This window comes from Chrysochloris asiatica, unplaced genomic scaffold (genome assembly GCF_000296735.1).
Source record: "Chrysochloris asiatica unplaced genomic scaffold, ChrAsi1.0 scaffold00015, whole genome shotgun sequence".
In the NCBI taxonomy this organism is placed as follows: domain Eukaryota; kingdom Metazoa; phylum Chordata; class Mammalia; order Afrosoricida; family Chrysochloridae; genus Chrysochloris; species Chrysochloris asiatica.
Genome location: NW_006408533.1, coordinates 31904255 through 31930269, shown reverse-complemented (window position 1 = coordinate 31930269; position 26015 = coordinate 31904255). Strand labels below are relative to the sequence as shown.

The following is a 26015-nucleotide window of genomic DNA, read 5'->3' as shown; positions in this document are numbered from 1 at the left end:
TACAAAACACTTGGGACAAAGTAACACTTAATAACTGTGAATTATGATGTTGTAAGTGTGATAAGACAGATAATGTATAATGAAAGACAATAGTCACTGAACCAATGCCAATGGAACTGAGGGGCCCCTGACAACGTTTTTTCTTTGCTAAGCATTGCCTATGTGTTAGGCACATTTCTTAGCACTTAATAGTCTTCATCGTATTAAATCCTCACATCAATCCTATGGGACAGGCTCTGAGTTCATCCTTTTTTACATTCAAGGAAACCAAGTCTCAGAGACAGTAAGCAATTTGCCCAAGGTCACCCTAGGTGGTAAGAGCTAGGTCCAGAACCAAGCTCTGTCTGTCTGTCTGTGCTTCACCCACTTGACTAGGAGCTTCTGGATACCCAAAGACTACCTTCCCGTATAAGATGGGTCCTGAGCCAGAACTTAAAGATTCAGGGACTTAAAGGAAAAGAGGTCTGTGTTGAGGCTGTAAGGGGGTGGTGCTAACTCTGGACACTTCACATTTCAGATTAACATCCCAGCCAGAGTCCCAGGATAGATGACTGAGTATAAGAAAGCTGGTGGGGGGCATCTGAAGACATCCTTCCTTCTTCTATCCATAGAAGAGTCTTTAGAGAATTCACACATGCCCAATCTCCAACAGGGCACCTACTGGTCCCCCGGAGCTTGGGGACAATGCTTTGTCATTGATGTGCTTTCCATGTGAACGAGAGCAGACATTGGAATGTAGAAAGACAACAGACAATGGAATTCAGGCCCAAATGCTTTCTTTCTCTGTATTGATAAGTCATGTCTTCTCTTGGTGTATCTCTTACTGTAAAGACAAACTGGAGATAGAAAAACATAAACCACAGTTGTTGTTAAGTCCCGTCGAGTTGGTTCCAACCCACAGTGACCCTGTATAGGGTTTCCAAGGAGTGACTGGTGAGCTTGAACCACCAACTTTGCAGTTCAAACGGCTTTGCAGTCTAAACGACTTTGCAGTCTAGCACATTAACCCACAGTGCCACAATTATTGTAAAGCTCAGTCAAAGAACACACACTAAAAAAAAAAAAATGCCAAATATGCAAAGATGCCCAATGGCTGGTAACTGCTTAGTCTAAATCTGATGGACATTCAGAAATTTGGTCATTATCAGGAAGGACTCAATGGAAGAGTCAGACCAAGTTAGAAAGGTCTCAGGCCTAGTCAGTTATGTGGGCCATTTGGTCAACAGGAATGACCCTCCTGAAGTCCTCCAAGACCAACAGTGACAAGTTTGAGAGGAACAGCATTGAAATCTTCACGGTGGAGACGGTGGACCTGGGTGACCTGTGGAAGATCCGTATTGGCCACGATAACACAGGTCTGTTCCCCGCTAAGAATGTAAGGACCTGGGAAAGAATCATTTGGGAAGGATGAGACCTGGGTATCTCCTGTCTTCCAAAACACATCACACAACTTCTTCACGTCCTTGCAGATGCTGGTCTCATTGGTCTGGGGTGGGCCCTGGACACTGGTGTTTACCAATGTCCTTCTACTCTTGGTAATCTGAATGCAGCCAGATTTGAGAATCTCTGGTCTAGCTCCAGATCTCTCAAATTTGAGAGTGCGTCAGAATCACTGGAGGGCTTGTTGAACCCCAGATCACTGGGCCCTGCCCCCACAGTCTGATTCAGGAGGTCTGGGCTGGGGCTCAAGCATCTACATCTCTCACAAGTCCCTAGTGATGGTCATGCCACTGGTTCAGAGGTCACACCTTGAGACCACTGATCTAGTCAGCCCTTCCTGGAATCCACACATGCTTCAACCAGACACAGGATATGCACACACTTTGCCTCTCTTAGTGGAGCAGGGCAGGAATCCTTGTTCCTAAAGCCACTTCCTAAACCTAAAGAAGGGGACGCTTATCCTAGCACCTGGGACCATAGGAACAGAGCTTCGTGCCTAGCTGCCATTTTCTTCTTTTAAGCCAGAGCCCTGATTTTCCCAAAAAGGTTCATTACCTCCTCACTCTCCCCTTCCCTATATACATCCCTGGTCTTTGGGGAAATTAGAGTCTGTTACAAACATTCCCTTGGGAACCCTGAGCTCCCTGGATACCATCCTTACCTCCCAGCCCCTCAGACCTTTTCTACCCTCCTCTCATCTGCTCCCCAGGCCCCATCTCTTTGGCTAATTTCCCTGCCAGCTTCAGCTGGATGCACATGGTCACAAGAACCACTTTAGCAATGCTGTAAGTTAAAGGGACGGCATGCTAACCCTGGACTGCAGGTCTCCACCACTCAGGAGGGAAAGATGTTTGAAGTCCCTGAAGTCCAGGGCTCCTCTCTTCTCCCTGCAGGCAAGGCTCCAGGCTGGTTTGTGGACTGGGTGGAGGTGGACGCCCCGTCTCTTGGAAAGTGCATGATGTTTCCCTGCGGCCGCTGGTTGGCCAAGAACGAAGATGACGGGGCCATCGTCAGGGACCTCTTTCATGCAGAGCTTCAGACAAGGCGCTACACACCATGTAGGGACCTCACCGCCACCGTCATTGGGCCCCATCGCTTCTCTAGCATCAACGCTGGAGCCTTGGGCCTCTTGTTTCTTCCCTAATCTCCTGGGGTCTGTGGGGTTGTGGTTAGAGCCCTGGGCCCAAGAAGAGGGACTCAGAGACTTGTTCCCAATACCCACCCCCCAAAACAAGCTGTTGACACAGGAGAGAACTTAACCTCTCTGGGCTTCGTTTCCTCATCTGCAAAATAGAGACAAATGCAGGGAGTGTCCCAGAAGGAGAAAGGTCTAATTGTGAAGGTCATTACTGACACCCACCAATCCTTTTTGTCGTCATTAGAATCCTGAAGAAACCACCACCCGTAAGATTGTCTCCTGATTTGGGGGGAAAGAAAAGAAGGTCAATACAATTCTTTTTACAGGTTGACAGAAAGGAGAACAATTCTGACACCCACCTTTCACCACCATCAACATAGAAACATGTATTAAATGTTTATATATGTGTAGCTATGTATTGTCCTTAAGGGCTGTTGAGTTGGTTCCGACTCATAGTGACCCCGTATAGGGTTTCCTAGGAGTGACTAGTAAGTTTGAACTGCCGACCTTGTGATTCAAAGCGACTTTGTGGTCCAGCACGTTATCCTGTAGCGCCACACTGACTCCAGCTATGTACTGGGTCCTGGGAATCAAACGGAAATAAACTCTATTGAACTTGCTGATGTCTGAACCAAATTCAGAGAATGCCATTTCCCTCTAACTTAATTTCTGTGTGCTATCAAGTCACAGGGACCATATAGGTCATAGTAGAAATGCCCTAGTGGGATGTAATCTTAATGGAAGCAGATTGCCAGGTCTTTACTACTGCGGAGTAGCTGATGGATTTGAATGACCAACCTTTCAGTTAGCAGCCCAGCACACAACCATGATGCCACCAGGGCTCCTTAAATAATTACCTGTACCAAAAGACTTTCCCCAAACAACTCATATTAAACACTGTGTTGTTGTTGCTGTTAGGTGCTATGGAGTCACCTTCGACTCACAGCGCCATTAAGCACAACAGAATGAAACACTGCCTGCCCGGTCCTGCACCATCCTCACAATTGCTGTTATGTTTGAGCCCACTGCTGCTGCCACCATGCCAAGCCATTTCATTGGGGGTCTTCCTCTGTTTCACTGACCCTCCACTTTACGAAGCATTGATGTCCTTCTCCAAGGACGTGACCAAAGTACGAGAGACTAGATCATCAAAATACTTTCTGGGCCAAAGTTTGAAAAAGGGTGTCATTTCCTGGTTTGGCTCTGTAGGATAAGCACTGCCAGACACAAGGTCAGCAGTTCAAACCCACCAGTTGTTCCTCAGAACCAACTTGACAACACTTTACAACAACAGCAGATCCCCTGGTCGAGCCCCTGCCCCCCATGATCTAACACAGACACACTGATTGACTCAGCAGAGGTGCACACGACTGGGGCAGTGTCGGGGGCCTGTGTGGACAGACGTTCCCAATCACACATAGACAATGAGAGAGAACAGTGAGGTAGAGCTGGTTAGAACCAGAGTACTCCTCACTGTACCTGCTTTTGGGAACTGTTTCTCCCAGGACCAGCTTCCTGTGTGCAAAAAACCAAAAAGATAAGAAAAGAAAGAATTTTTGTAGCCTGACCATGGCTCTAGTCAGTTCCAGCTTGACATTAGAAGAAAGTCACGTACGCTTTGTAGTTGTAAGTTCACATCTGCAACACACACAAAGGAAAAAGGTCAGCAAAGACTGACTTTTCAGATGGAGACATTGGGGCATCAGCTCTCAGGTGGTGGTGCGCTGAGTGGGAACACAGCTGCTGCCTCCTCCCTGCCTGGTGACTAGCTCAGGGACCCAGGGACCTAGGAAACAGTTCTCGCCTGCTAACCATAAAGATTGGCCTTTTCCATTCACACAGTGGGGCCTTGGTAAAGGCCTGCGTCTGCTTCTGCAAAGATTGCAGTCAAGAAAATTTGATGGTTTCTCAGAGTTGGGGCTGACTTGATGGCAGTGATTGTTTGTTTGTGTGTGTGTTTGTTTAGACAGGGACTTGGAAGTAGGCTTGACAGCTCATCAAGAGCTGAAGCCAGGCAGAGCTGACCAGATGGAGTTGCTCGTGAGCACAGACTTGTTCAGTCCACATAGGACAGATATGGCAGGGAGACTCAGGCCCCATTCATGCCCCCAGCATTGCTAGCAGTAGAAGGTGTGGGGAGGGCAAGACTGAGAAGGAAGAGCCCCTCCCCACCTTCATGCTCTGCAGCTTTGAGAGGTTGAGTCTTATCTGGATATTCCTGATACTTATATTATAAGAATTTTCCAAACCAAATAAAATTCACAACAACACATCTAGTTAAACCCCCTCATTTTGTAGGTGAGGAAACTGAGGTCCAGAGAGGTGAAGCTGATACCATGTTCAAGGGCACACAGCACAGCCAAGCACACAGAGGCAGAGCCAGAAACTGAGGCAGTGAGGACTGACGGGTGGGCAGCTCCTGCCCAGAAATTTCTAGAGCTTCTGCTAGTCAACTCAGGAAAACTCAGCTCCTCTAGCCAGTTTCTCTGCTCAAGGTCTCCTAAGCAGAGACACCCAAGAGGACTCACAGGGCAGGGCTTTTGTGGCAGAGGTGGCCCTTCCATTTCTGTGTGAGGGGCAGGCAGAGTTGGCTGTGTTACCCCTCAATGGGGGCCCAACAGCAGGTTGAGGGTCCCTTTCAGGCCATTATGGGACTGCTGGTCACCCCTGTGGGCTGCCCCTCCTTGTGGCTAATGAGTTTCTTATTGTTGTTGTTAAGTGCCATTGAGTCAGTTCTGATACATAGCGACCCTGTATAGGGTTTACAAGGAGTGGCTGGTATGCTTGAACTGCTGACCTTGTGGTTCAAAAGAACTTTGTAGTCCAGTACATTAACCCACAGCACCATACCAGGACTCTGTGGCTTATGGGTGTTGTTGTTGCTAAGAGCCGTTAAGTCGGTTCCGAATCATAGCGACTCTGTGTAGGGTTTCTGAGAAGCGTCTGGTGAGCTTGAGCCACCGACTTTGCAGTTCAAATGACTTTACACTTCAACGCAATTAGTCAGCAGTATTTATCTCAAATCTATGTCAACACTACCTCTTAGAAATCGACCACACAAACTTCAAGCCTCAGTTCAAGTTAGAATTCATCTATTGATCAACCATGTGACCGTGGGCAGGCAATTTCACCTCTCTGAGCTTCAGTTTTCTTATCTGTAAAATGGGGATCTAAGAATACCTTCTGCAAAGAGTCATTGTGAGGCTAATATGAGTAAGGAGTCTGATATATAGCAAGTACCCAGTGAATGATAACTATCACTAATACAAGTGTTACTACTATAATAAAGTAATTATGATTATAAAGGAACAGTAACTTTGTCCTCTGGAGAAGTTTGAAGTTACCTGTGAGAAAGTGGCTTCTAATGATGGCCTCTTTTAAAAGTCAAGATCATAGGCTAGGATAGATTCCCAAAAGGCTGGTTTTCTGGGTTTTGTTTTGCTGGGGTTTTTTTCTTCAATTTTTTACATCTTGTTGTTGTTTAGTGCTGTTCGCTCTGTTCCGACTCATAGCGACCCTGTATAGTGTTTCCAAGGAGCGACTGGTGAGCTTGAACTGCTGATCTTGTAGTTAACCGCCCAGTGCTTATCCTACAGTACCATAGCATTGACTATCTTGTTATCTGACATTTCACATGGATGACAATCGTTAAAAAATCGATCATGTGATTATTTAGCACAGTAATGGTGTGTGTCTAGTAGTAAGGAGCACTGAGGTGTGAGGTAAGAGGAACGCTGGTTGTGATGGTTACGGTATGTGTCAGCGTGGTTGGGCCATGATCCTCAGTGGTTTGGTAGTATAGGATGGAGTCATTCTCCCTTCTGTGATTTGATGTGGTCATCTTCTATTTTCATGCAATGCTAATTTTCATATAGCATCTTGATCGTTGGAACCTAGCCATCTTGACAATGAGGAATACATGTGTTAACTGTGGCCCAAAGTAAGTATCTAATTCAGAGACATAGAGATAAAAATGTCTCAAGAGAAATATTTACCCTTATTATGGGTGATGCACAATATTTTCTATTTAATTCTATTCAATGCTACCGACTTTTTAAAATTATTGCTAACAACCCTTGAAATTCGAACCGACTCCACAGCATATAACAACAATAACAACAAGCCGTGAAATTCATTTCAAACTCTGTTAATGGGCCTCAATCCAGAGTGGGCACACCGTTTCAAACCACTGGACTTATACCTTTGTGTAAAGAATAAGTTAAATATTTAGATCCTTAGGTCCACCCTGCAAAGAATCTGAGAAGGGGTTTGGGAATCTATATTTTTAACAAGCACCCCAGAGTTTCTGGAGCAAAGGACCCTTTGCCCACACATCAAAGAATGCTGGTGTCTGCTCTTGCTGGTGGCTGCCCACCAGGAAACAGCTTATTGACAGCACTGATGGGTCCATCTCTTCAGTACAAACAGACAGTTCCTGATGGGGACAGTTTCTGCTAAAGTTGAGTGGACCCTGGCACATCCCTCACCTCCATGTCTCTCTCTCCTATAAAAAACAACATAACAAGCAGTTTTTGTTTTCCCTCCCATGGAGACCCCATGTATAGAGAAGAACTGTGCTCCACAAGGTTTTCAATGACTGAAGTTTTAGAAGCACACAACCAAGCCATTCTTTTAAGACACCTCTGGGTGAAGTTGAGCCTGCAACCTTTCAGTTAGCAGCTAAGTACATTAACCAGGGACTCCCTTGCCCTATAGGGGGCTTTATAAATTGCCACAAGGCCCCTTTCTGCATCCAACCCAACAAGGGACCAGGTGCCATGTGGATGTGTTGGGGAGGACAGATCAACCTGGAGGAAGTGAGGGCTGAGAGTGAGGTGAAGGATTCTGGCTGATCCAGTTTGCCAACTGGTCCTCCAAATACGATGCTCTTGTTTTCACTGAGGGCATTTTACAGATGAGGAAAACGAGGCTCCTAAGTAGCTTGCCCATGTCACACAGCTAGCCAGGTTAGAGCTGGGATTTGAGCCCAGGCTTGTCTTTCACCCAGGCTGCTCTGTGATGGGAGAAGGTCGGAGACCCTGGTCTGAGGGGACAGGGGGCTTGGAAGGGACTTCCACCTGTGGTTGCTAGGGCCCCTGGGTTGCTAGCAGTTCTCGGTTAGAGAGGTCTGGGCAGTGGAGAAGAACTTGACCTCACTCTCACTTGTTTTCTGTGCTCACACCATCCTCAGTTGTGCCTTACGAGATTACCCTCTACACCAGTGATGTCTTTGCCGCTGGGACAGATGCCAACATTTTCATTGTCATCTATGGCTGCGATGCCGTGTGCACCCAGAAGAAGTACCTGTGCACCAATAAGCGGGAGCAGAAACTGTTCTTTGAGAAGAAGTCTGCCTCCCGCTTCATCATGGAGGTAGCTGGGGAAGCCAGGTCTGAGGGGTGAGGGCTCAGAGGGGAGGAGAAGGAGCCCTGTATTCAGCGGCAGAACACATGTGCTCAGGATAGCCATGTGACTGTGAGAATGGTGAGCCTGGCCCGGCTCCTCCAGGTCAGAGGTCAGGATCAAAGGAGAGAAGGGGTGGAGAGGGCTTTGGAAAACTTGAGGTACACTTTCAGGGGGACATCCCCAGTGCTACCAAATAGAACAGACAAACGTCCATGACAAGACATGCTTTCAGACTGCTGAATGCTGAATGCTGGGGGAGGTGGGAGTCCCACTACCAGATATAACATGAGATGAGATCTGCTGGTTCCTGCCTCAGCTCTCAGAGTGTAGCCAAACATGATATGGAAGGCCCTCTGGTATGCTCTCCCCATCACGCTGGGCCTGGGGCTGGGGGTTCAGTGTTCACTCTGATTGTGGGCATCCTATACACATTAATCTGCATAGCAACCCACCCAGTGTGCCTCCCTATGTGCCCTGCTGTGTGCTAGGTTGCCAGAGAGACAAGAGAGGTGAGGACCCAGGCCCTGCCTTCAAGGGCCTTGCAGTCTAGATGAGGACCGCAGACCTCCACACAAAGCTAGTGAGAGAGTCGAGTTTGGCTTGTGGTCACCTACATTAACCCTTGGAAACCTACAACAATTCTGTCCTGTAATCAACCCTTGTTTAAAGATGGCTAAGCTGGGACACCCAGCATTTAATACCGTACTGTAAATTACACAGCAGAGGTGTTCTGGAGGCAGGGTTCAGCCCCAGAGGATCGGTTTAACAAGAAGTGCTCTTGGTGGGGAGGGTAAGCAGTGGGTGGCAAAGCATGTTACAGGTGGCCAGGAGTGATGGGAGAGAGCTTCCTGCAAGAGGTGGCTGTGAGCTGGTCCTAGGGATAGTCAGTTTCAAGGTGCAGAGGCATTCTTAGGAAGGGGAACAGCATGGTCAGCCTTAGAGGTGGGAATAAGCACAGCATGTGGTTTGAGTTTTAGCCACCACAGGAGAGAGTGATGTGACTTGCACAGAGGGCAAGGATGTGGTTGTTGTAATCAGCTGGCCCCAACCCACAGCCACCCCACACGTAACAGAACAGAACATTGCCTGGGTCCTGCACATCTTCAGCATTGTTATTGTTACAGTTCCTTTGTATTATGCGTGTCTTCCAGCCTGGAGGCTCCTCCGCCAGCACTGTGTTAGACAATATTCAGTTGTGATGCAAAGGGTTTCATCATTCTCACAGATGGCCAGGCTTTTCTCCCGAGTCTGTGTTAGTCTGGAAGCGCCACTGACCCTTCCACATGGCTGTGACTTTTCTGGTATGTGAAATACCACTAGCATAACTTCCAGCATCTGAGAGAGTACGACCCCCTGACAGAAAGATGCTGAAGGCAGAGAAGAAACAGGACCTAAACAGGAAGACAGGGCAACCCGAAGGGAGAGCAGCCTGGTTCTCCAGGTAGTAGTGGCTTTGGAGAGGTGCCCCTTATTTCTTTGGTGGAAAACAAGGTCTTGAGTGCCTTCTTTCTTCTTTGGCCATCTTGTGTCCCAGAGGAACCCTGGTCCCTCCCAACTCCTCTGGGAGTCATCAGCACTTGTGGGAAGGTTTGCCACTTTTGCTGAGTGTTTAACAAGGAACACTTAAGGGTGAATCATTTGTCCACACCACGCCAACATATCCACTCAAGATGTGTTGTGTGTGACTCATCTGAGCCTGTTGGCGTCAGTGGCTGTTAGCTGTGATTACACCTCAGCATGATTTCCGGGGACTTTTATCAATGAAGTCCCCATTAATAGACAGCCAGAATTTGCCAGTAATTTGCTGCCTTTTTGGTTTTCAAATTTAATGGATCTTTGGGGTGTATGAGAGTTTGGAAGACAAATGGAAAAGCTTTGTCTTCTAACATCAGTCCTTCTGCCTGTCTCTCTTCCTGTCTCTCCACGTCTCTTTTCGAACTGACCTTCGGGTAAAAGTGAGAACATTGGATTTGGAGTCCACATCTCTGGATTCAAATTCTGACCCACCCACCCACTAACTATTGAACAAGCCAATCCTTCTCTCTGTGACCTCATCCTAAAACCAAGAGGTTGGTCAGAAAAATCACAGTAGTAGCTAACATTTGTTGAGCACTTCCTATACATCAGACCTGGGGGTCACAAATGGTCTGCATTCAGACCAGAAAGTTAGTAGTGTGAACCCACCCAGCAGTGTCATGGAAGGAATGCCTGGAAACCAGCTATCATAAAGGCTTGTTGTTGCCATCAGATCCATTTTCTGACTCATAGATATCCCATGTGACAAAGTAGAACTGCTCCCATAGGGTTTCCTAGGCTGTAATACTTATGGACTCCTGGTGTAGGTTCATCACTGGACTGCGAACCACAAGGTCAGCAGTTCAAACCCACCAGCTGCTCTTCAAACCCTATACAGGGTCACTATGAGTCAGAACCAACTCGACAGCACAATCCTAATGGAAGCAGATCACCAAGTCTTTCTCCCAGCAAGCCACTGGTAAATTCAAACTGCTAACCTTTTGGTAGTAGCTGCGAGCTTAACCTTTGCACCACCTCCTTCTCTAAAGATTACAGTCAAGAAAGTTCTATGGAGCTCAGTTCTACTCTTTAACGCATGGGGTTGCCATGGGCCAGAACCCACTAGACAGCAATTGCTTTGGGTGGCTTCTTTTTTTCCCCACATGCCCTATTCTGAGCATTCAGTGTGCCAACTCATTTAATCCTCGTTACAATTCCAAGAGTTAGGTGCGCTGATTGTTGTGCTTTGCAGAGGAGGAAACAGCACAGGAAGGTTAAGTAACTTGCTCAAGGTATCATGATTAAAGTATGGCAGATACAGGATTTCAACTCAAGCATTTTGATTCCAGAGCCTTTTGTGCTTCATTTTTTCACCTCTTGGGAGAGTGTTAGGGTCTCTCTTGATGCAGATGTCCTGAGTCAATCTCTGATGCCCCTGCAGTCCCCTGAAAGACCTCCTTGTTCTCTGGGGGTCATGGTGAGATGACCACCAGTGCACATACAACACTGGGTGATTAATAAGGTCACCCAAGTCCCCTTGAGGCTTTAGGTCCACACATGTCAAACCTCGAAGAGATGAGCTGAAGAAAGAGGGATGGGGCCCCTGGGCAGAGGGGGAGGCAGAGAATTTTCACTCCTGACTTTGCTGGCAGCTCCGTATCCTCAAGGGAAATTCTGTCTGAACCAAGGATGTCACCGATAGCTTCGTGCTCTAGTATTGTGAAGAACAAGGCTTTCTTACATATGTCCTTGGAAAGAACATCAGCTTGAAATCATCAAGCTTTGCTTAATCATTCAGAAGGTCCCTTGGGGCTCACACATCCCCCTAGAGGGTCATTTTGGACTTGGAGGCTCACTTCTCTGATGAAGTGTAGGCGAGCAGCCATGAGGGGGGTGACGGGCAGAGTGCAGAATTTGCAGATTCCTTGTGAATTCTCAGAGTTTCCAGTGATGTGGAGCCCTGCCGGTCAGTCACTTGGAACTAGAAAGTAGTTGATGAAAAAAAAGAAGAAGAAAAAAGCCATGTCTGAGACCTTACACCTGGAAGTGACCTCAGGGGATTACCCTGTCTGTATCCCTGACTTCAGCTGGATAAGGTGCTATGCTCCCCATTTTGCAGATGGGGAAGTTGAGCCCTAGAAAGTCAAGTGGCTTGTTGGGATGGCTCTGCATCTGACGCTGGTGCATCCCCCTTGATGACCATCGGTGGGTGGGTATATGGGGAGGAAGAAGCCACTGACTGGAAGCTGCTTCATTCCTGCAGAGGTTGCTTCTGTCTACGGTTACAGGAGCTTCGACTTGGACAAATGACTCAACCATTTCAACACCATTCAAGCATCAAGAGTACTCTGTCCTCAGGAGACACTCCAGGGCTGACCATGCCGCCTCCTCAGTTGTTGTTGCTGTTGAATTGTTTATGACTCACAGCAACCCTGTGCACAACAGAATGAGACACTGCCCGGCCCTGTGTCATCCTCACAATTGAGCCCATTGCTATTCCCACTGTGCCAATCCATCATGTTGGGGGTCTTCCTCTTTTTTGCTGACCCTCCACTTTACCAAGCATGACATCCTTCTCCAGGGACTGATTCCTCCTGATAATATGTCCAAAGTATGACAGATGAAGCATTCTGGCTGTACTTCTAACACAGATTTGTTTGTTCTTTTGGCAGTCCATGGCACTTTTAATGTTCTTCTCCAACACCATAATTAATACGCATCAATTCTTCTACAGTCTTCATTATTCATTGTCCAACTTTCACATGCATATGAGGTTACTGAAAATACCATGTTTTGGGTCAGGTGCACCTTAGTCCTCAAGCTGACATCTTTGCTCTCGAACACTTTAAAAAGGTCTTATACAGCAGATTTGACTAATGCAATATATTGTTTGATTACTTGACTGCGGTTCCATGTGTATTGATAATGGATCCAAGTAAATGACACCTTCAGCCTTTTCTCCATTCATCATGATGTTATTTATTGGTCCAGTGGTAAGGATTTTTGTTTTCTTTACATTGAGGTGCCATACTGAAGACTGTAGTCTTTGTTCTTCACCAGTAAATATTTTAAGTCCTCTTTTCTTTCAGCAGGCAAAGTTGTATCATCTGCACTGCAGATTGTTAATGAATCTTCCTCTAAAATGCTATGTTCTTCTTCATATAATCCAGCTTCTCAGGTTATTTGCTCAGAATACAGATTGAATAAGTGTGGTGAAAGAATACAACCCTGGCGCACACCTTTCTTCATTTTAAACCATTCAGTGTACCCTTGTTCTGTTCAAATGCCTGCCTCTTACTCCATGTACAGGCTCCTCAGGAGCACAATGAAGTATTCTGGAATACTCTCTATAGTAGTAGCTGGTAGCTTGATGGAGTAGTTTGGGTAGCCTGATCCACTCCCACCACCCTACCACCTCAACTATTCTATCAAATCTTTTGGCATGGATTCCATGGACCAGCCATGCGCCAGTGCATCTGGTTATTGTTATATTTGGAGTCTGGGTGGTACAAATGGTTAACACACTTGGCTGCTAATAAAAAGTTGGTGGCTCAAGTCTACCCAGAGGCACATCAGAAGAAAGGCCTGGTGATCTACTTCCAAAAAAATCAGCCATTGAAAATCCTATGGAGTCCAGTTTTCCTCTGACACATGTGAAATTGTCACGAGTGGGTGGCTACTCCTTGGCAGCTGGTTTGACTGGCTTCTTTTTCCCTTGGACCTGACTTTCTCATCTCTTTCTTTATTGCTCCAGGTCCTGTTAGGAATGAGGTAGGGTTTAGATTTATCTATAAAACATCATTTCAGAGGAGAGATTTCTCCAGGGGTCCTGGAGTGGGAGACAGACTAGTGTGTAATAAAGGAGGGCAAAACAGCAGGAAGAGAGCAGTGGTGTATGTGTGTGTGTGTGTGTGTGTGTGTGTGTGTGTGTGAGCAGGATGACGCATCAGGCGGAGAGGACAGCCTTGTCCTGTGGTTCCAGAGCTGATAAGGGCACACATGTGTCGGCTTCTTCATCCAGCAGAGCTTACTCACATAGGCGATCATGCCTAGGGTTCACCCTGCAGTGTGAGATAGCCTGGCTGACTCTTTCATACCCTTTTGCAGACAAGAAAACACTCATTTTTTTTTTTCTTGTTTAAGTTTTTATTGTGGATTGAGTGAAAGTTTACAGGGCACATCAGCAGTTTTATATTCAACAAATTATACAACTTGTTTCATCACAATAATTATAATCCCCACCATGTACCATCAATAACAACAGTATTTCTCTATATTCACTTTAGCTCTTTTTAAAAACACACACACACACACACACAAAACACTCAGGCATATATAGTAATCTATACCACTGAAAGGCACATTCTGCAAGTCTGTCTCATGGTCACTATCTCTTAGGCCCTCTCTTCCCATGAATCTAGAGTCCTCAGCCACTCTTATTCTGCATGCCTCCCATCTCTGCCTCCATCTCTGGTGTCACTGTGTCTCTGGATAAGGTCCCTCATTCCGTTTGTGCTCTTCTCCCTTGATGGTCCTAGGGTCCTTTGTTTCTGGACTGAAAGATTAACTGCTCCCCCATTTTTGTTTCAAAACTTCTACCTTTACAATTGTGACAGTCACAATTAGTCAGGATAACAATTACTCACTATTGAATCATAAGATTCTTATCCCCATCTCTTTTAACTAGACCTATCTAGACAAGATGAAAACTATTCAGGGGACTCTTTCTTCCCCTTCTTCCCCCACACACTCTTAAATTAAACTCCCTCTTGAAACCTTGTAAGTCAGTTACTTCATGCCTTTATCGCCCCCTCATTTTAGGTAGCCAATGTCTAAGTTGCCCATCCCTCTATACCCTGTGTACAGAGGGGATAGCATTGATACTTGATGTGAAGACTCCTTCCCTCTCAGTTGATATTTAGAGTTACTACCTCCATGAGTATAGGTCAGGTTCATCAAAGTGTAGCAATTTACCCTTGTTGCCTTTATCAAAATTTGTGTTTTTTTATCTTTCTCTAGTCGAGTTCTGATTATCAAGCCATCGAGGCTAGATCAAATGAGTACTATCTGCAAATTTGGGTGTTCTTGTGCCTCTCCCCTCACTTCATATCAGCTGGATGCTTCACTCTCAGCTCTAGCCCTCTGTGGCTATGGCCTTGTCCATGGGCTCAGGCTTCCCCAGGCCTCACCATACTTTGGACCAACCAGCCCTTCCTCTTCTCTCTCTCATCTCCAGGTCAACAGGAGTCAATGGACTGAGGTTGAACTCAGCCCATTTCTTCATTGCTGCCTTTGCCACTCTTCCATTCACCAGTAGCCCAATGTGGTTGCCAGCAAGCTTATATGCTTGTTTGTGTGTTCCCTTTGAGTTTCAGTCTTAGAGGGGAGTTTGTCCTGAGGGAACTTGATTGTTTGCCTTGATGGCTTCCTGGCGAACAGCTTGTTTATTCTTGCAGTAGCCAGTCATGCTGACATTTTGCTTTGGGTTTTTCCTGATGATCTTTCATTGAAGATGCATCTTCTGTCACTCTAGCTGTTCCAAGCTGGTGTGCTTGTCCTTTTTAGTAGGAATGTCTCACCTCAGAAGGTTCTGGATGGGACTCAGGATTCCACCTAATGTTCTATACTCTGCAAAGGCTCTGCAAGTGGCCTGTTTCACTGGACAAGTTCTAGAACCCCTTTTAGGTATTCCAATCAGTTATAGGCTGGAAAACATCATTTTTTCCAACAAAGATTCCCTGAGTAGCTGATGATGTGCCTTTGGGGATAATGCATGCCCTCGTGGTGAACAAAAAGAGATGAGGTGCCTTCCCTTGGGCTGTCAGTGATGGAGGGGAGGTCATCACACAGGTGACTGCTCTGATGGGGAGCGTAGGCTGCTAGAAGAGCCTATCCTACAGAGAGCTGACCTCCTCGTGGTGGTCAAGGGGACTTCCTTGAAAAACTGGTTCTTGATCCGAGATCCTAATGATGAGTTTAAACAGGCATGCGATATGGTAAAGAAGAGGAAGGTAGACAGGCAAGGCAAGCATGTGCAAAGGTCCTGTGGGGGGAGAATGACAGGGTTGAGGGAGCATAGAAGATGAGTGACTAGAGTGGGCTGTGAAAGGTCCACTCAGTCAGACAGGGGCATAGGCAGAACCAGAACTCATCTTCTGAAACCCAGTTTGGTCCTCAAGCAGGGGAAGGATGAGCTGCCACAATGGTAAGTATGTAATGCAAGACAGAGGACTAGGCTCTTCCTGGAGTCTCAGAGGTTATTGGTGGGGAAGAGAATCATGAACATAGTGTGTTCAAAGGAGAGTGTGGCCTGCCTGTCTGGACAGAGGACATCCATTGGGAGAAGGTGACCTGAAAGCTCAAAGGGACTTGAAGGTAGGTGCGCTAGGGAGGCAGGCTGTTTCTGAGACGGTATTCTCCTCGAACTTTGGCTAATGTCTGGTGTCTTCTCTTTTCCAAAGCTAGAAGATGTGGGAGAAGTCATTGAAAAAATTCGGCTTGGCCATAATAACACAGGCATAAACCCGGGGTGGCACTGTTCCCACGTGGACATCCGCAGGCTCCTCCCAGATAAAGACGTGAGTTTCTGAGCCGGTTCACTCAAGAGTGCAGGGATTAGTTCAGATCCAAGACAGAATGTTTCAGAACCTGATTGGTGGGCCAAGGAGGAGAGTCTGGGCAGCCATGGCTCTGCTCCTCATTCCAAGGCATGACTGAGCGACTCCTGCCTCCCACAGGAACTCACAGAAAGAAATCCACTTTGATCAACCTGGAAAAATTCAGAGGCTGTAAGATTCTAAACCTAGAAAGTAGTTCTCAATATCTGAATAGGAATGACTTGGGAGCAATTAAAAACTACAGCACCTCATGCTGAGCAAAATGTCAGACACAAAAGGACAAGCAGTGTATGATGTCATTTATATGAAATCAATAAATACACAGACACCAAAAGTAGTTTGTGATTCCCAAAGGTGGGAGGAGGAGGGAAAGTGAAGACTTTTGCTTAAGGTGCACTGAAGGTGTTTTAGTGGTGGTGGGGTCATCTGAAAGAAGCGTGAAGAATGTAATTAATGTTACTGAAGTATCCGTGTAGATATTGGTGAAATATTGTATGTGTTGTGTGTCTATTGCAATTGTTGTTGTTGTTAAGTGCCGTCGAGTCGGTTCTGACCCACAACGACCCTGTATAGGGTTTCTGAGGAGTGACTGGTGAGCTTGAATCACCAACATTGCCGTTTCAAGTGGCTTTGCAGTCTGGCGCATTAACTTACAGCACCACTCCAGGACTCCCGTCTATTGCAATAATAATAATAATAAAAAATGTATAACTTCTCCCTACACCCACTAAATTGGAGTCTTCCAAATGAGGTGCTATCTATTTTTAAGTGAACTCTGGGACCTTTCAAAACTTTCCCACTGGATGTGATTCTGAAAGTCCTTAAGTAAGATTAATATGCTGGAATTGGACTAAGGGCTCTCCTGTGCCTTTTGCCTTCTGCCTTGTCCCTGGCCTCCATGCATGTTGACATGCTGAGAGTCAGCAGTCTTTCAGGAAGGGCTCATTTTCCTCTCTCCCTCTTACTTCAGGGTTCAGAGACCTTGACCTTCCCTTGTGATCGATGGCTTGCCACCTCCGAGGATGACAAGAAGACCATTCGAGAACTGGTTCCTTATGACATTTTCACTGAAAAGTACATGAAAGATGGTTCCCTGAGGCAAATCTACAAGGAAGTAGAGGAGCCTCTGGACAGTAAGTTGGTGATGGTCATCAAAACCATCAGCAGCTCCAGTACCATGGCCCCTTCTGTGAGTGCCTGCCCTGCACAGGCTGAGTTCTCCATGCGGGTTCTATTATTATCTATGTTCTGTAAAGATGCAGCGGAGGCTTCGAGAGGTTAAATAACTTGCTGCAGTTTACACAGTTAATGCGTAGCAGAGCTCTTCTTCAAAGTTCAGGCTCTCTCACTTCCAGGTTGGTGCTCAACCCTTCCCTGCTTGACATTGCAGTAATGTGGATCACGTGTTTCCCATGCCAAGGCTATCCCATCCTTGTTTCCTCTCTACACTTAGTTTATTGGGCTACTTGTTCTGGTGTGGTACTGCTGGATAAGCACTGGACTGCTAACCACAAGGTCAGCAGTCCAAACCCACCAATTGCTTCTTGGAAATCCTATGCAGGATTGCTGAGTTGGAACAGCACTTAACAACAACAACAATGTGTGTGTATGGAGGTATGATGGGTCAATGGTTAAGTGCTCAGCTGCTAACAGAAAGGTTAGCTGTTCAAACCCACCCAGCAACTCTGAGAATAAGACTTGACCGTCTGTTTCTGTAAAGATTACAGCCTGGAAAACCCTATGGGACAGTTCTACTCGGTCACATGGGGTGACTATGAGTCAGAATCAAATCGACAACACCCAATAACAACAGCAATCATGTGGTTTGGTCCTGTTGGCTCTTACTGGAAAAGCTGTGCCCACTAAGGAAGAATCAGGAAACATCCTGGATTGGCACTTGATAGGGCCTCTGGTGCATTTGTTCTCACGTACTCATCCCTTCACATCAAATCCCACTCACAGCAACACTACCAGATAGAGTAGAACTGATCCAGATGGTTTCCAAGCGTAGTGGTTATGAATCGGGTTGCGAACCACAAGGTCAGCTGTTGGAAACTACCAGCTGTTTCACTGGAGAAAAATGAGGTTTTCTGCTCCCATAAAGATTTACAGCCTCAGAAACCCTGTACAGGGTCGCTATGAGTCGGAACCGACTCCATCACACATAACAACAACAATAGTCTTTACAGGAGCAGATGACCACATTTTCTCCTGCAAAGCAGGTGGGTTTGAACTGCCAATCTTACAGTCGGCTGCTGAGTGCTTTATCCACTGTACCACCAGGGCTTATTATATATTTGACTTGTGTTTTCAGTTAGAAAAACAAATATAGTTTTTCTTCTTAATTCTCTACTTTAAAAATTATTGTTGAGTTGATTTCAACTTGCTTCACAGGGTTTTCAAGGGTTAATTTTGTTTAAGCAGACCACCAGATCTTTCTTCCAAGGTGCCCCTGGGTGGTTTCAAACTGCCAAGCTTTTGGTTAGCTGTTGAATGCTTAACCATTTGCCTTACATTGTTACTATTGTTATTAAGTGCCCTCGAGTCAGTTTTTATTCATAGTGACTTTGTATCAGGTTTCCAAGGAGTAGCTGGTGAGGTTTGAACCATTATTAATCTTATGGTTAGTAGTCCAGTGTTTATCCCACAGTGCTACACCAAGACTCAAGCTAGGGACCCATTAAAACCACTCTACCTATTTCTGTTGTTGTTGTTGTTAAGTGCCATTGAATTGATTTGGACTCACAGTGACTCCAGTCCTGGTGTGGTGCTGTGGGCTGAAGTGCTGGACTTGTAACCGCAAGGTCAGCAGTTCAAACTCACCAGCTGCTACTTGGAAACCTATATAGGGTTGATATAGGTCGAAACTGATTCGATGGTACTTAACAACAACAACATAGTGACCCTGTTAAGTTTGCCATGGTTGTAAATCCTTGCAGAAGCAGAAAGTCTCATCTTTCTCCCATGCAGAACTGCTGACCCTGTGATTAGCAGTTCAGTGTTTACCCTACAGTGCCAGTGTGCTCTAATGTTCCTTTAACCAGAGTTTAAACTCACTTAGAGATGAGAACAAGTGTTGTACCAATACTGTGCCTTTCCCTACCCATACCTCTTCTTTGGACCTTCTTTGCTACTAAATCTGGGGAGTAAAGACCTTTTCAACTTGGATCCCAGAGACTGCCCTGAGCGTTCCAGTACACACTCGGGCTGTTCTGAATTAATAATACGCCGCAAAGCCCACTCAGAGCTTGGTGCTGTTTCTAGGGAAACGTCTTTGCACTGACGAGCCTCGGCCTGGGTGGGGCTGAAGGGAGGAGGATCCAGAAATAGCCAGATCTGACTGCGCAACTGCACTGCTCAGTTTTCCTCATTCTCAAAGGACTGGAGAAAGCAGCGAGAGGGGTGGAGGGGGTGCCACTTAATCACTGCTGCTAGTGACATGCACCCCACCCGGGACAAGGATTCCAACGACCTGTTCCAATAGGGGCAGAAAGGGGAGCCTGGCAGGCCCACCATACCTGGGGTTATTCCACAGCCTCACCTGGCCTACAGCAGCTGAAACATAGTGGGGAGGAAGAACGTGAGGTGGGTCAGGAGAAAACAGGCAACTGTTGTGTTTGAACTGTACCTCCATTCCAACTCCTGTCAGGGCCGGCATCACAGGCTTGGGCAATATGGAATCTTTTCAACAACAAAAGAGGAGGCTGTTTTATTAATCCAACACGTGAAATGCTGAGTGGGTTTTGCACTGGGCTGGGTGGGAGGTGTGACCAGTTCCTGGTTTCTCCTCTTGGAGGGTGGCTCAGTTCTCACCATCCTCTAGGGAAGTTTAGAGAGCTGAGTGTTGGGTGGGGTTGTAGGACAGAGGAGATGGGTGGGCAGCAGGTTTGGGAAAGGGTGAGGGGAGTTCAGGTGGGGCTGTGTGAGCTTGCCATCTTGTAGAGGTAGAGATGACCTCCAGGTCGAAGGAGTAGTGACCTGAACTAGAGACCAGCCTCGGGGGACACACAGCAGGTGTAGGACAAGAGCAAAAGAATGTGCAGGAGCATGGCTGACATCAGCCTCCGAGAGTGGGCAGAAGGCTGCTTTTGATGGTGCCTTGGAGCCGGTTCCCACTCAGGGTGAACCCGGATGCAGCAGAATGAAGCACTTCCTGGCCTGACACCCCCTTCACAGCTGGTGTGTTTGAGTCCGTCAGGGAGTATACTGTCAGTCAACATTTCACTGACTAATTTTTGGAAGTAAATAAAGACCCTATGTAAGGTTTCCAAAAATGTAAAGCTTTAGAGGAGCAGACCGCCTCATCTTTCTCCCTCAGAGCAGCTGGTAGGTTTGAACTACCCACGTGTGGTTACCCACCCAGTGCCTCACCACAGAGCCACTAGGACTCCTTGGGTAGATTTGATAGTTGGTTGGTATGTGCCATGGAGTTGGTTCTGACTCATAGTGACCCTGTATAGGGTTTCCGAGATTGTAAATCTTTACAGGCGCAGAAGGCCTCATTTTGTCTTTTAAGGAACAGCTAGTATGCTGACCTTGAGGTTAGCTGCCCAACTCATAACCACTATACTACCAGAGCTCCTTTTGGGTAGATTGTTATTGTTAGGTGCCATCGAGTTGGTACAGACTCATACTGACCTTATACACAGCAGAACAAAACACTGCCTAATCCTGGGTCAGCCTCACTATTGTTGCCACACTTGAGTCCATCGATGCTGCCACTTGGCCAATCCATCTCGTTGGAGGTCTTCCTCTTTTTCTCTGACCCTCCACCCTACCAAACATGATATCCTTCTCCAGCGACTGGTCCCTCCTGACAGTATGTCCGAAGTATGAGAGACAAAGTTAAGTAGGAGCATCCAGGGAGGCAGCACTCATAGGAGAAAAATGCTGTTAACCCAAAGGAAAATACAGGGAATAACAGTGACCATTTTGTGCACGTGGGTATGAACATCACACATTACCTTACTCGTATTTGTCTAAATTTAATAAAATCTGGTTCTGAGTCTACCTACAAGAATTGGGTCGAAGGCCCATCTGCATTTCTGCAGGGAAGGAGAGATATTCATCTTAGCGCAGTGGTTAAAGCACGTGGCTGCTAACGGAGAGGTCGGTGTTGGACCACCAGCGGCTCTGTGAGATAAAGATGTGGCAGGTCTGCTTCCATAAAGATGGCAGCCTTGGGAATCCTGGGGCAGTTCTTCTGTCTTCCAGCGTTGCTGTGAGTTGGAATCGACTCAGTGGCAGTGATTTTTTGCTGTTGTTGTTTTGTTTTTGATGTAAGAATCCTGGGGCTCACAGGAGGAACCTGGCCTGAGTCCAGGGAGGACATCACCTATGCCTGTACCCCCTCTGCCAGCACTCTGGTGTCATTTCCCTGGGTAGCCAGAAACTCTTCTCCACAATCCCTGGTTTTGTCAGGAGACCCCTTTTCTGCCCATTAGGCCTCCTTGCTTAACCCCCCACATCAGCTTGGCCACCGTCTCCCTATCAGGTCTAAGTGTGCAAGGGGAGTGTCCCTGCCACCCATCGAAACTGGAAGCTCCACAACCTTCACCTTCTCCCCACCTGGAGGAAATCAACCTCCTCTGGGCCGTCCACATCACATTTCACCTTAAAACTTCAGCTTTAATTCATCTGAGTCCTTTCTTTCTTGGCCTAGAACTCGAAAGCTCGTTAGAAGGAGGAATATGGAGAGGGTCCAGGGAATACTTTGTGCTAGCCCCATGCTCAGTGGGTCCCAAGACTTCCTGGTCCTACACCACTGATCAGTTGTGGATCAGACTGCCATGTGCCATGGAATTTTCATTGGTTGATTTTTAGAAGTAGATTACTCAGCGTTTCTTCCTAAAAAAATATTCCCCAAACCAAACCCACTGTTGTTGATTCTGTTGACTCATAGCAACCTCAGAGGGTTCCCCAGGTTATAAATTCTTATGGAAGCCGCATACCTCATCGTTTTCTCATGGAGCAGGTGGTGAATTTGAACTGCCAACCTTTTTTTTTTTTTTTAAGAAAAAAACAGTTTTCATTTGGAAAATCTAAATATCTGTCACTCATTTAAAATAACTTATTTTCTTTTAAGGAATCCTGGTGTGGCATTGTGAGTTAATGCTCCAGATTGCTAAGTCTCTTTGAACCTCAAGGTTGACAGTTCAAACTCACCAGCTGCTCCTCAGAAACCCTATACAGGATCACTATGAGTCAGAACCGACTTAATGACACTTAACAACAATAATAATTATCTGTAATGTTTATTATCTTATGGATATAGATATACTTAAGTAATAATTTACCTGTTTAATGAGGACCATATATACAGATTGTTTCTGATTTGGGGCAAAACACTTTGGGAGGTGCTTTCAATTTCAGGTCACATGAGGACTACTCACTAAATTAAGTGGTACCCTAGCAAATGTCAGAGTCCTGATGTGGTCCTGTAAGATAAGCACTGGACTGCTCAGGGCAAAGTCAGCAGGTCAAACCCACCAGAACTGCCAAACTTTTAGTTAGCATCTGAACACCTGACTCACTGCACCACCAGAAAGACCAGACCTGTCTCTTTGTTGGGGTGGAGGTGGAAAAGAGATGCTTTCTTCTTCCTGGGGGAGTACACAGCAGCACACACAGAGGCTAACAAGGAAGCATCTGCTCATTTTCGGTCTTTATAATAACAGTTATAGACGTGTTTGTTGAGCCCTACACATGTGCTGTCTTCAAGCACAATGAGTGGATGGGGTTTCCCTGAGGTGATGGGGCAGGTGCCAGATGACCCTGAGGACAAAGTACTCTTTCAAAATTAGTGATTTTTCCCCATAGGTGCTTTAGAAGGCTATGGCGTTGATTCTCGGTGTCCTCAAAGGGAGGATGTGTTGGTTGTTGTAGGTGTATCGTGGTAGGTAATTTAGTGACCACAGTGTGGACTCCTTGGAGGGTGTTTCCTGAGCCTGTGTTGAATGACTTGAGAGCAGTCTCCATCATTTGGGTCTCTTAGAGTCAACCTGGGTTCAGATCAGATGGGAGAACCTTCTACTGGTGAATCCACATGGGTTTACAGCTGAACATGCATGACTGAGCAAATTAAAGGGAAGCACTGATTCGTTGGCAGTCCTGGTAGTATAGCTGAGCTGCTAATCACAAGGTCAGTAGTTCAAATCTACCAGTTGCTCTGGGGGGGAGGGGAAGATAAGGCTTTCTGCTCCCATAAAGATTTATAGCCTTGGAGACAGTCTACAAGCTCTCTGTGAGTTGGAACTGACTCCAGGGCACACCACCACCACCACCACCACTGACTCCTTGAAGCTTGGACCAGGAACGTAGCCCCTCCTACAAATTCAATACCCCCAAACCTAAAGTGATTTCATTCATTTCTTCCCTTTGTCTGTCTGTCCAACTACCTGCCTGCCCAGTTGTGCTGTACTCGGTGCAGATTTTCACAGGGAACATTCCTGGGGCAGGAACAGATGCCAAAGTCTACATCACCATCTATGGGGACCTGGGAGACACAGGGGAGCGGTACCTTGGCAAGTCAGAGAACCGCACCAACAAGTTTGAAAAAGGAATGGTATGATGTCTCACTGGGCTTCCTCTCCTCTCACCTCCACCCCAGACCCAGGCACCTAAGGCCAGCATTTCCTGGCCCCTTAGGACAGTTTGGGAACTTTGTGATGTGTCATGCATTCTTACCTGGCCTTTTCCCCTTGCTCCCATCCCCACCCTGTGATAGAGACTTACATGGTCCCTGCCTTAACTTATACACACATCTACCTGCCCTGAATATTGGAGTGCAGGTAGAGCAAAAGTTAGGGTTTGGGCAAGCCAGAGGGCAGTGTGAAGTTCTGGGCTGTGTGGGAATGGGGCACTTCCAAAAAACTCATCCTGCTGAATTTTCCTGAGCATGAAGGTGAGCACTGAGAAATAACAGGGGCTGAGCTAACAGAAACTCAGACTGGGGGTGTGAATCAGAGGCCAGAAGCCTGGTTCTGCCATCAGCTCCTTGTCTGAACTTCTCTGTCCTCAGCCCTTGGCAGCATCAAGGTCCTAGAAACCGCTGGAGGTGGAAGGGAACTGAAGGCACCTACTCCACCCAGGTGGATCCACTTTGACCTGGTCTATCCGGGTCCAAGCAAGCCCTTTATCAAACAAAGCATTCTGGGCTATAACACAGCTCGGCAATCACTGGCTGGCTGGTGCCTTCAGCTGCATCCAGCTCTAGTGAACTTTGACTTTACAAACAGGAAGAAATCTGATGCAGAGGGGCTTCTGGGGCAAGTGTCACTACACTTTCCCTCCTTCCAACTCAACACCCTCTCTCAGCCTCAGATCTTCTCTCCCGTGCCCTTCTGACCTTACTGCCTTCACTTGCTCCTCAGCCTCTTTGCCTTCTCCTCTCCATCCCCTAAATCTTCCTATCAGTCTCCCAGGCCAGGCTGTATCCACAGAGGTGATGGGCTCCTACCCCAGTGATGCAGGTGAGAATTTATCAAGTGTGTCCTGTGTCCTGCTGCTAGACGAGGTGCATTCCTTAGTTCAGCCACTGCTCCTGGTGAGTGGGCATCAGCTGAGTAGGTCTGCAGGAGAGACACAGCAAGGCCCTCAGGAGTCCACCAGGCTCTCCTCTCATCAGCTCCATCCAGATACAAACCACTTGCTTCTCAGCTTGGGTTTTCCTGCCCCTGAAGTGGGACTAGTCCCCTGGATTGAAAATGGGTGGAGAGAAGTAAGAATACTTTGTCTCCACACACATGAGACATCATTGTTCATGCCGTGGTAAAACCCAAATCCTCCTCTTTCCAGCTGGAGAGACGGAATGTCAGAGAGAAAGGGACTGGCCCTAATCTTGGATTCTTCACTAGTCATGCCCTCACCAGGCACACTCATAAATACACCGTGCACTAGGGCAGCACCAAGGAGCCCTGGAGGTATAGTGGGTTGTACACTGAGATTCTAATCACAAAACCAGCCATTTGAATTCACCAGCTACAAAAAAGGAGGCTTTCTTCTCTCATCAAGATTTATAGCCTCAGAAGCCCTACATAGGGTCGCTGTGAGTCAGAATCGACTTTATGGCAGTGAGTGGTGGTGGGTGGGGAAGGTAGGTCCTGGCATCCAGACATTGGATCTTTGGATTCAGCTCCTGGTTCTGGCACTTACAAGCTGTGTGATCTTATTATTTAAATCTCTGTGCCTGCCTCCTCCACTGTAAAATAGAGCCATTGTCTGTTATGACTCATAGTGACCCTGTCTAGGGTTTCCAAGGAATAGCTGGTGGGTTTGAACCACCAACCCTGTGGTTAACAGTCTACTGGTTATCCTACAGTGCCACACCAGGATTCCATAAAACAGAGTTAAGTGTGGTGAAGTGTGAAAGTTAAATGAATCAGAACATCTGAGGTACGATCCACGGCACAAAGTAGGCACACAGTAAACATTTGCTGAGTGAGTGCATGAATTAAGATAGTGATGAAGGTGGCACGGAGGGCCCTGGAATCCGCATGTTATTGTGTTAGAGATCTGGGCTCCTGAGCCAGATCTGTTCAGCCCAGCTCCTGAGGGGATGGAAGGTATTGGATGTATAAGGTTGAGTGGGTTGAGCTAGAGAGCTGGCCCTCATCTTGTCCACACTTCTGGACTCTGCAGGCCGACACCTTCATTATCGAGGCTGCTGACCTGGGCGTCATCTACAAGATCAAACTCTGCCATGACAACAGCAAATGGTGCGCAGACTGGTACGTGGAGAAGGTGGAGATCTGGAATGACACCAACGAGGATGAGTTCCTCTTCCTGTGTGGGCGTTGGCTGTCCTTGAAGAAGGAGGACGGGAGGCTCGAGAGGCTCTTTTATGAGAAGGTGCTGTGAGGAGAACCCGGGGGAGGCTCTGTGGGGCAGAAGTGGCAGGG

General features: G+C 46.9%; 1 protein-coding gene across 1 annotated transcript in view; it reads left to right on the top strand.

Annotated features, from left to right (window-relative positions):
- LOXHD1 (lipoxygenase homology domains 1) overlaps positions 1–26015 on the top strand; it is a 211359-nt gene that overhangs the window by 140679 nt on the left and 44665 nt on the right. Inside the window, exons 24-30 of the mRNA XM_006835145.1 lie at positions 1227–1355; positions 2334–2498; positions 7770–7951; positions 15961–16077; positions 17087–17249; positions 23526–23680; positions 25756–25965. Of these exons, the coding sequence (XP_006835208.1) occupies positions 1227–1355; positions 2334–2498; positions 7770–7951; positions 15961–16077; positions 17087–17249; positions 23526–23680; positions 25756–25965 (1121 nt within the window). The remainder of the gene's footprint in view (positions 1–1226; positions 1356–2333; positions 2499–7769; positions 7952–15960; positions 16078–17086; positions 17250–23525; positions 23681–25755; positions 25966–26015) is intronic.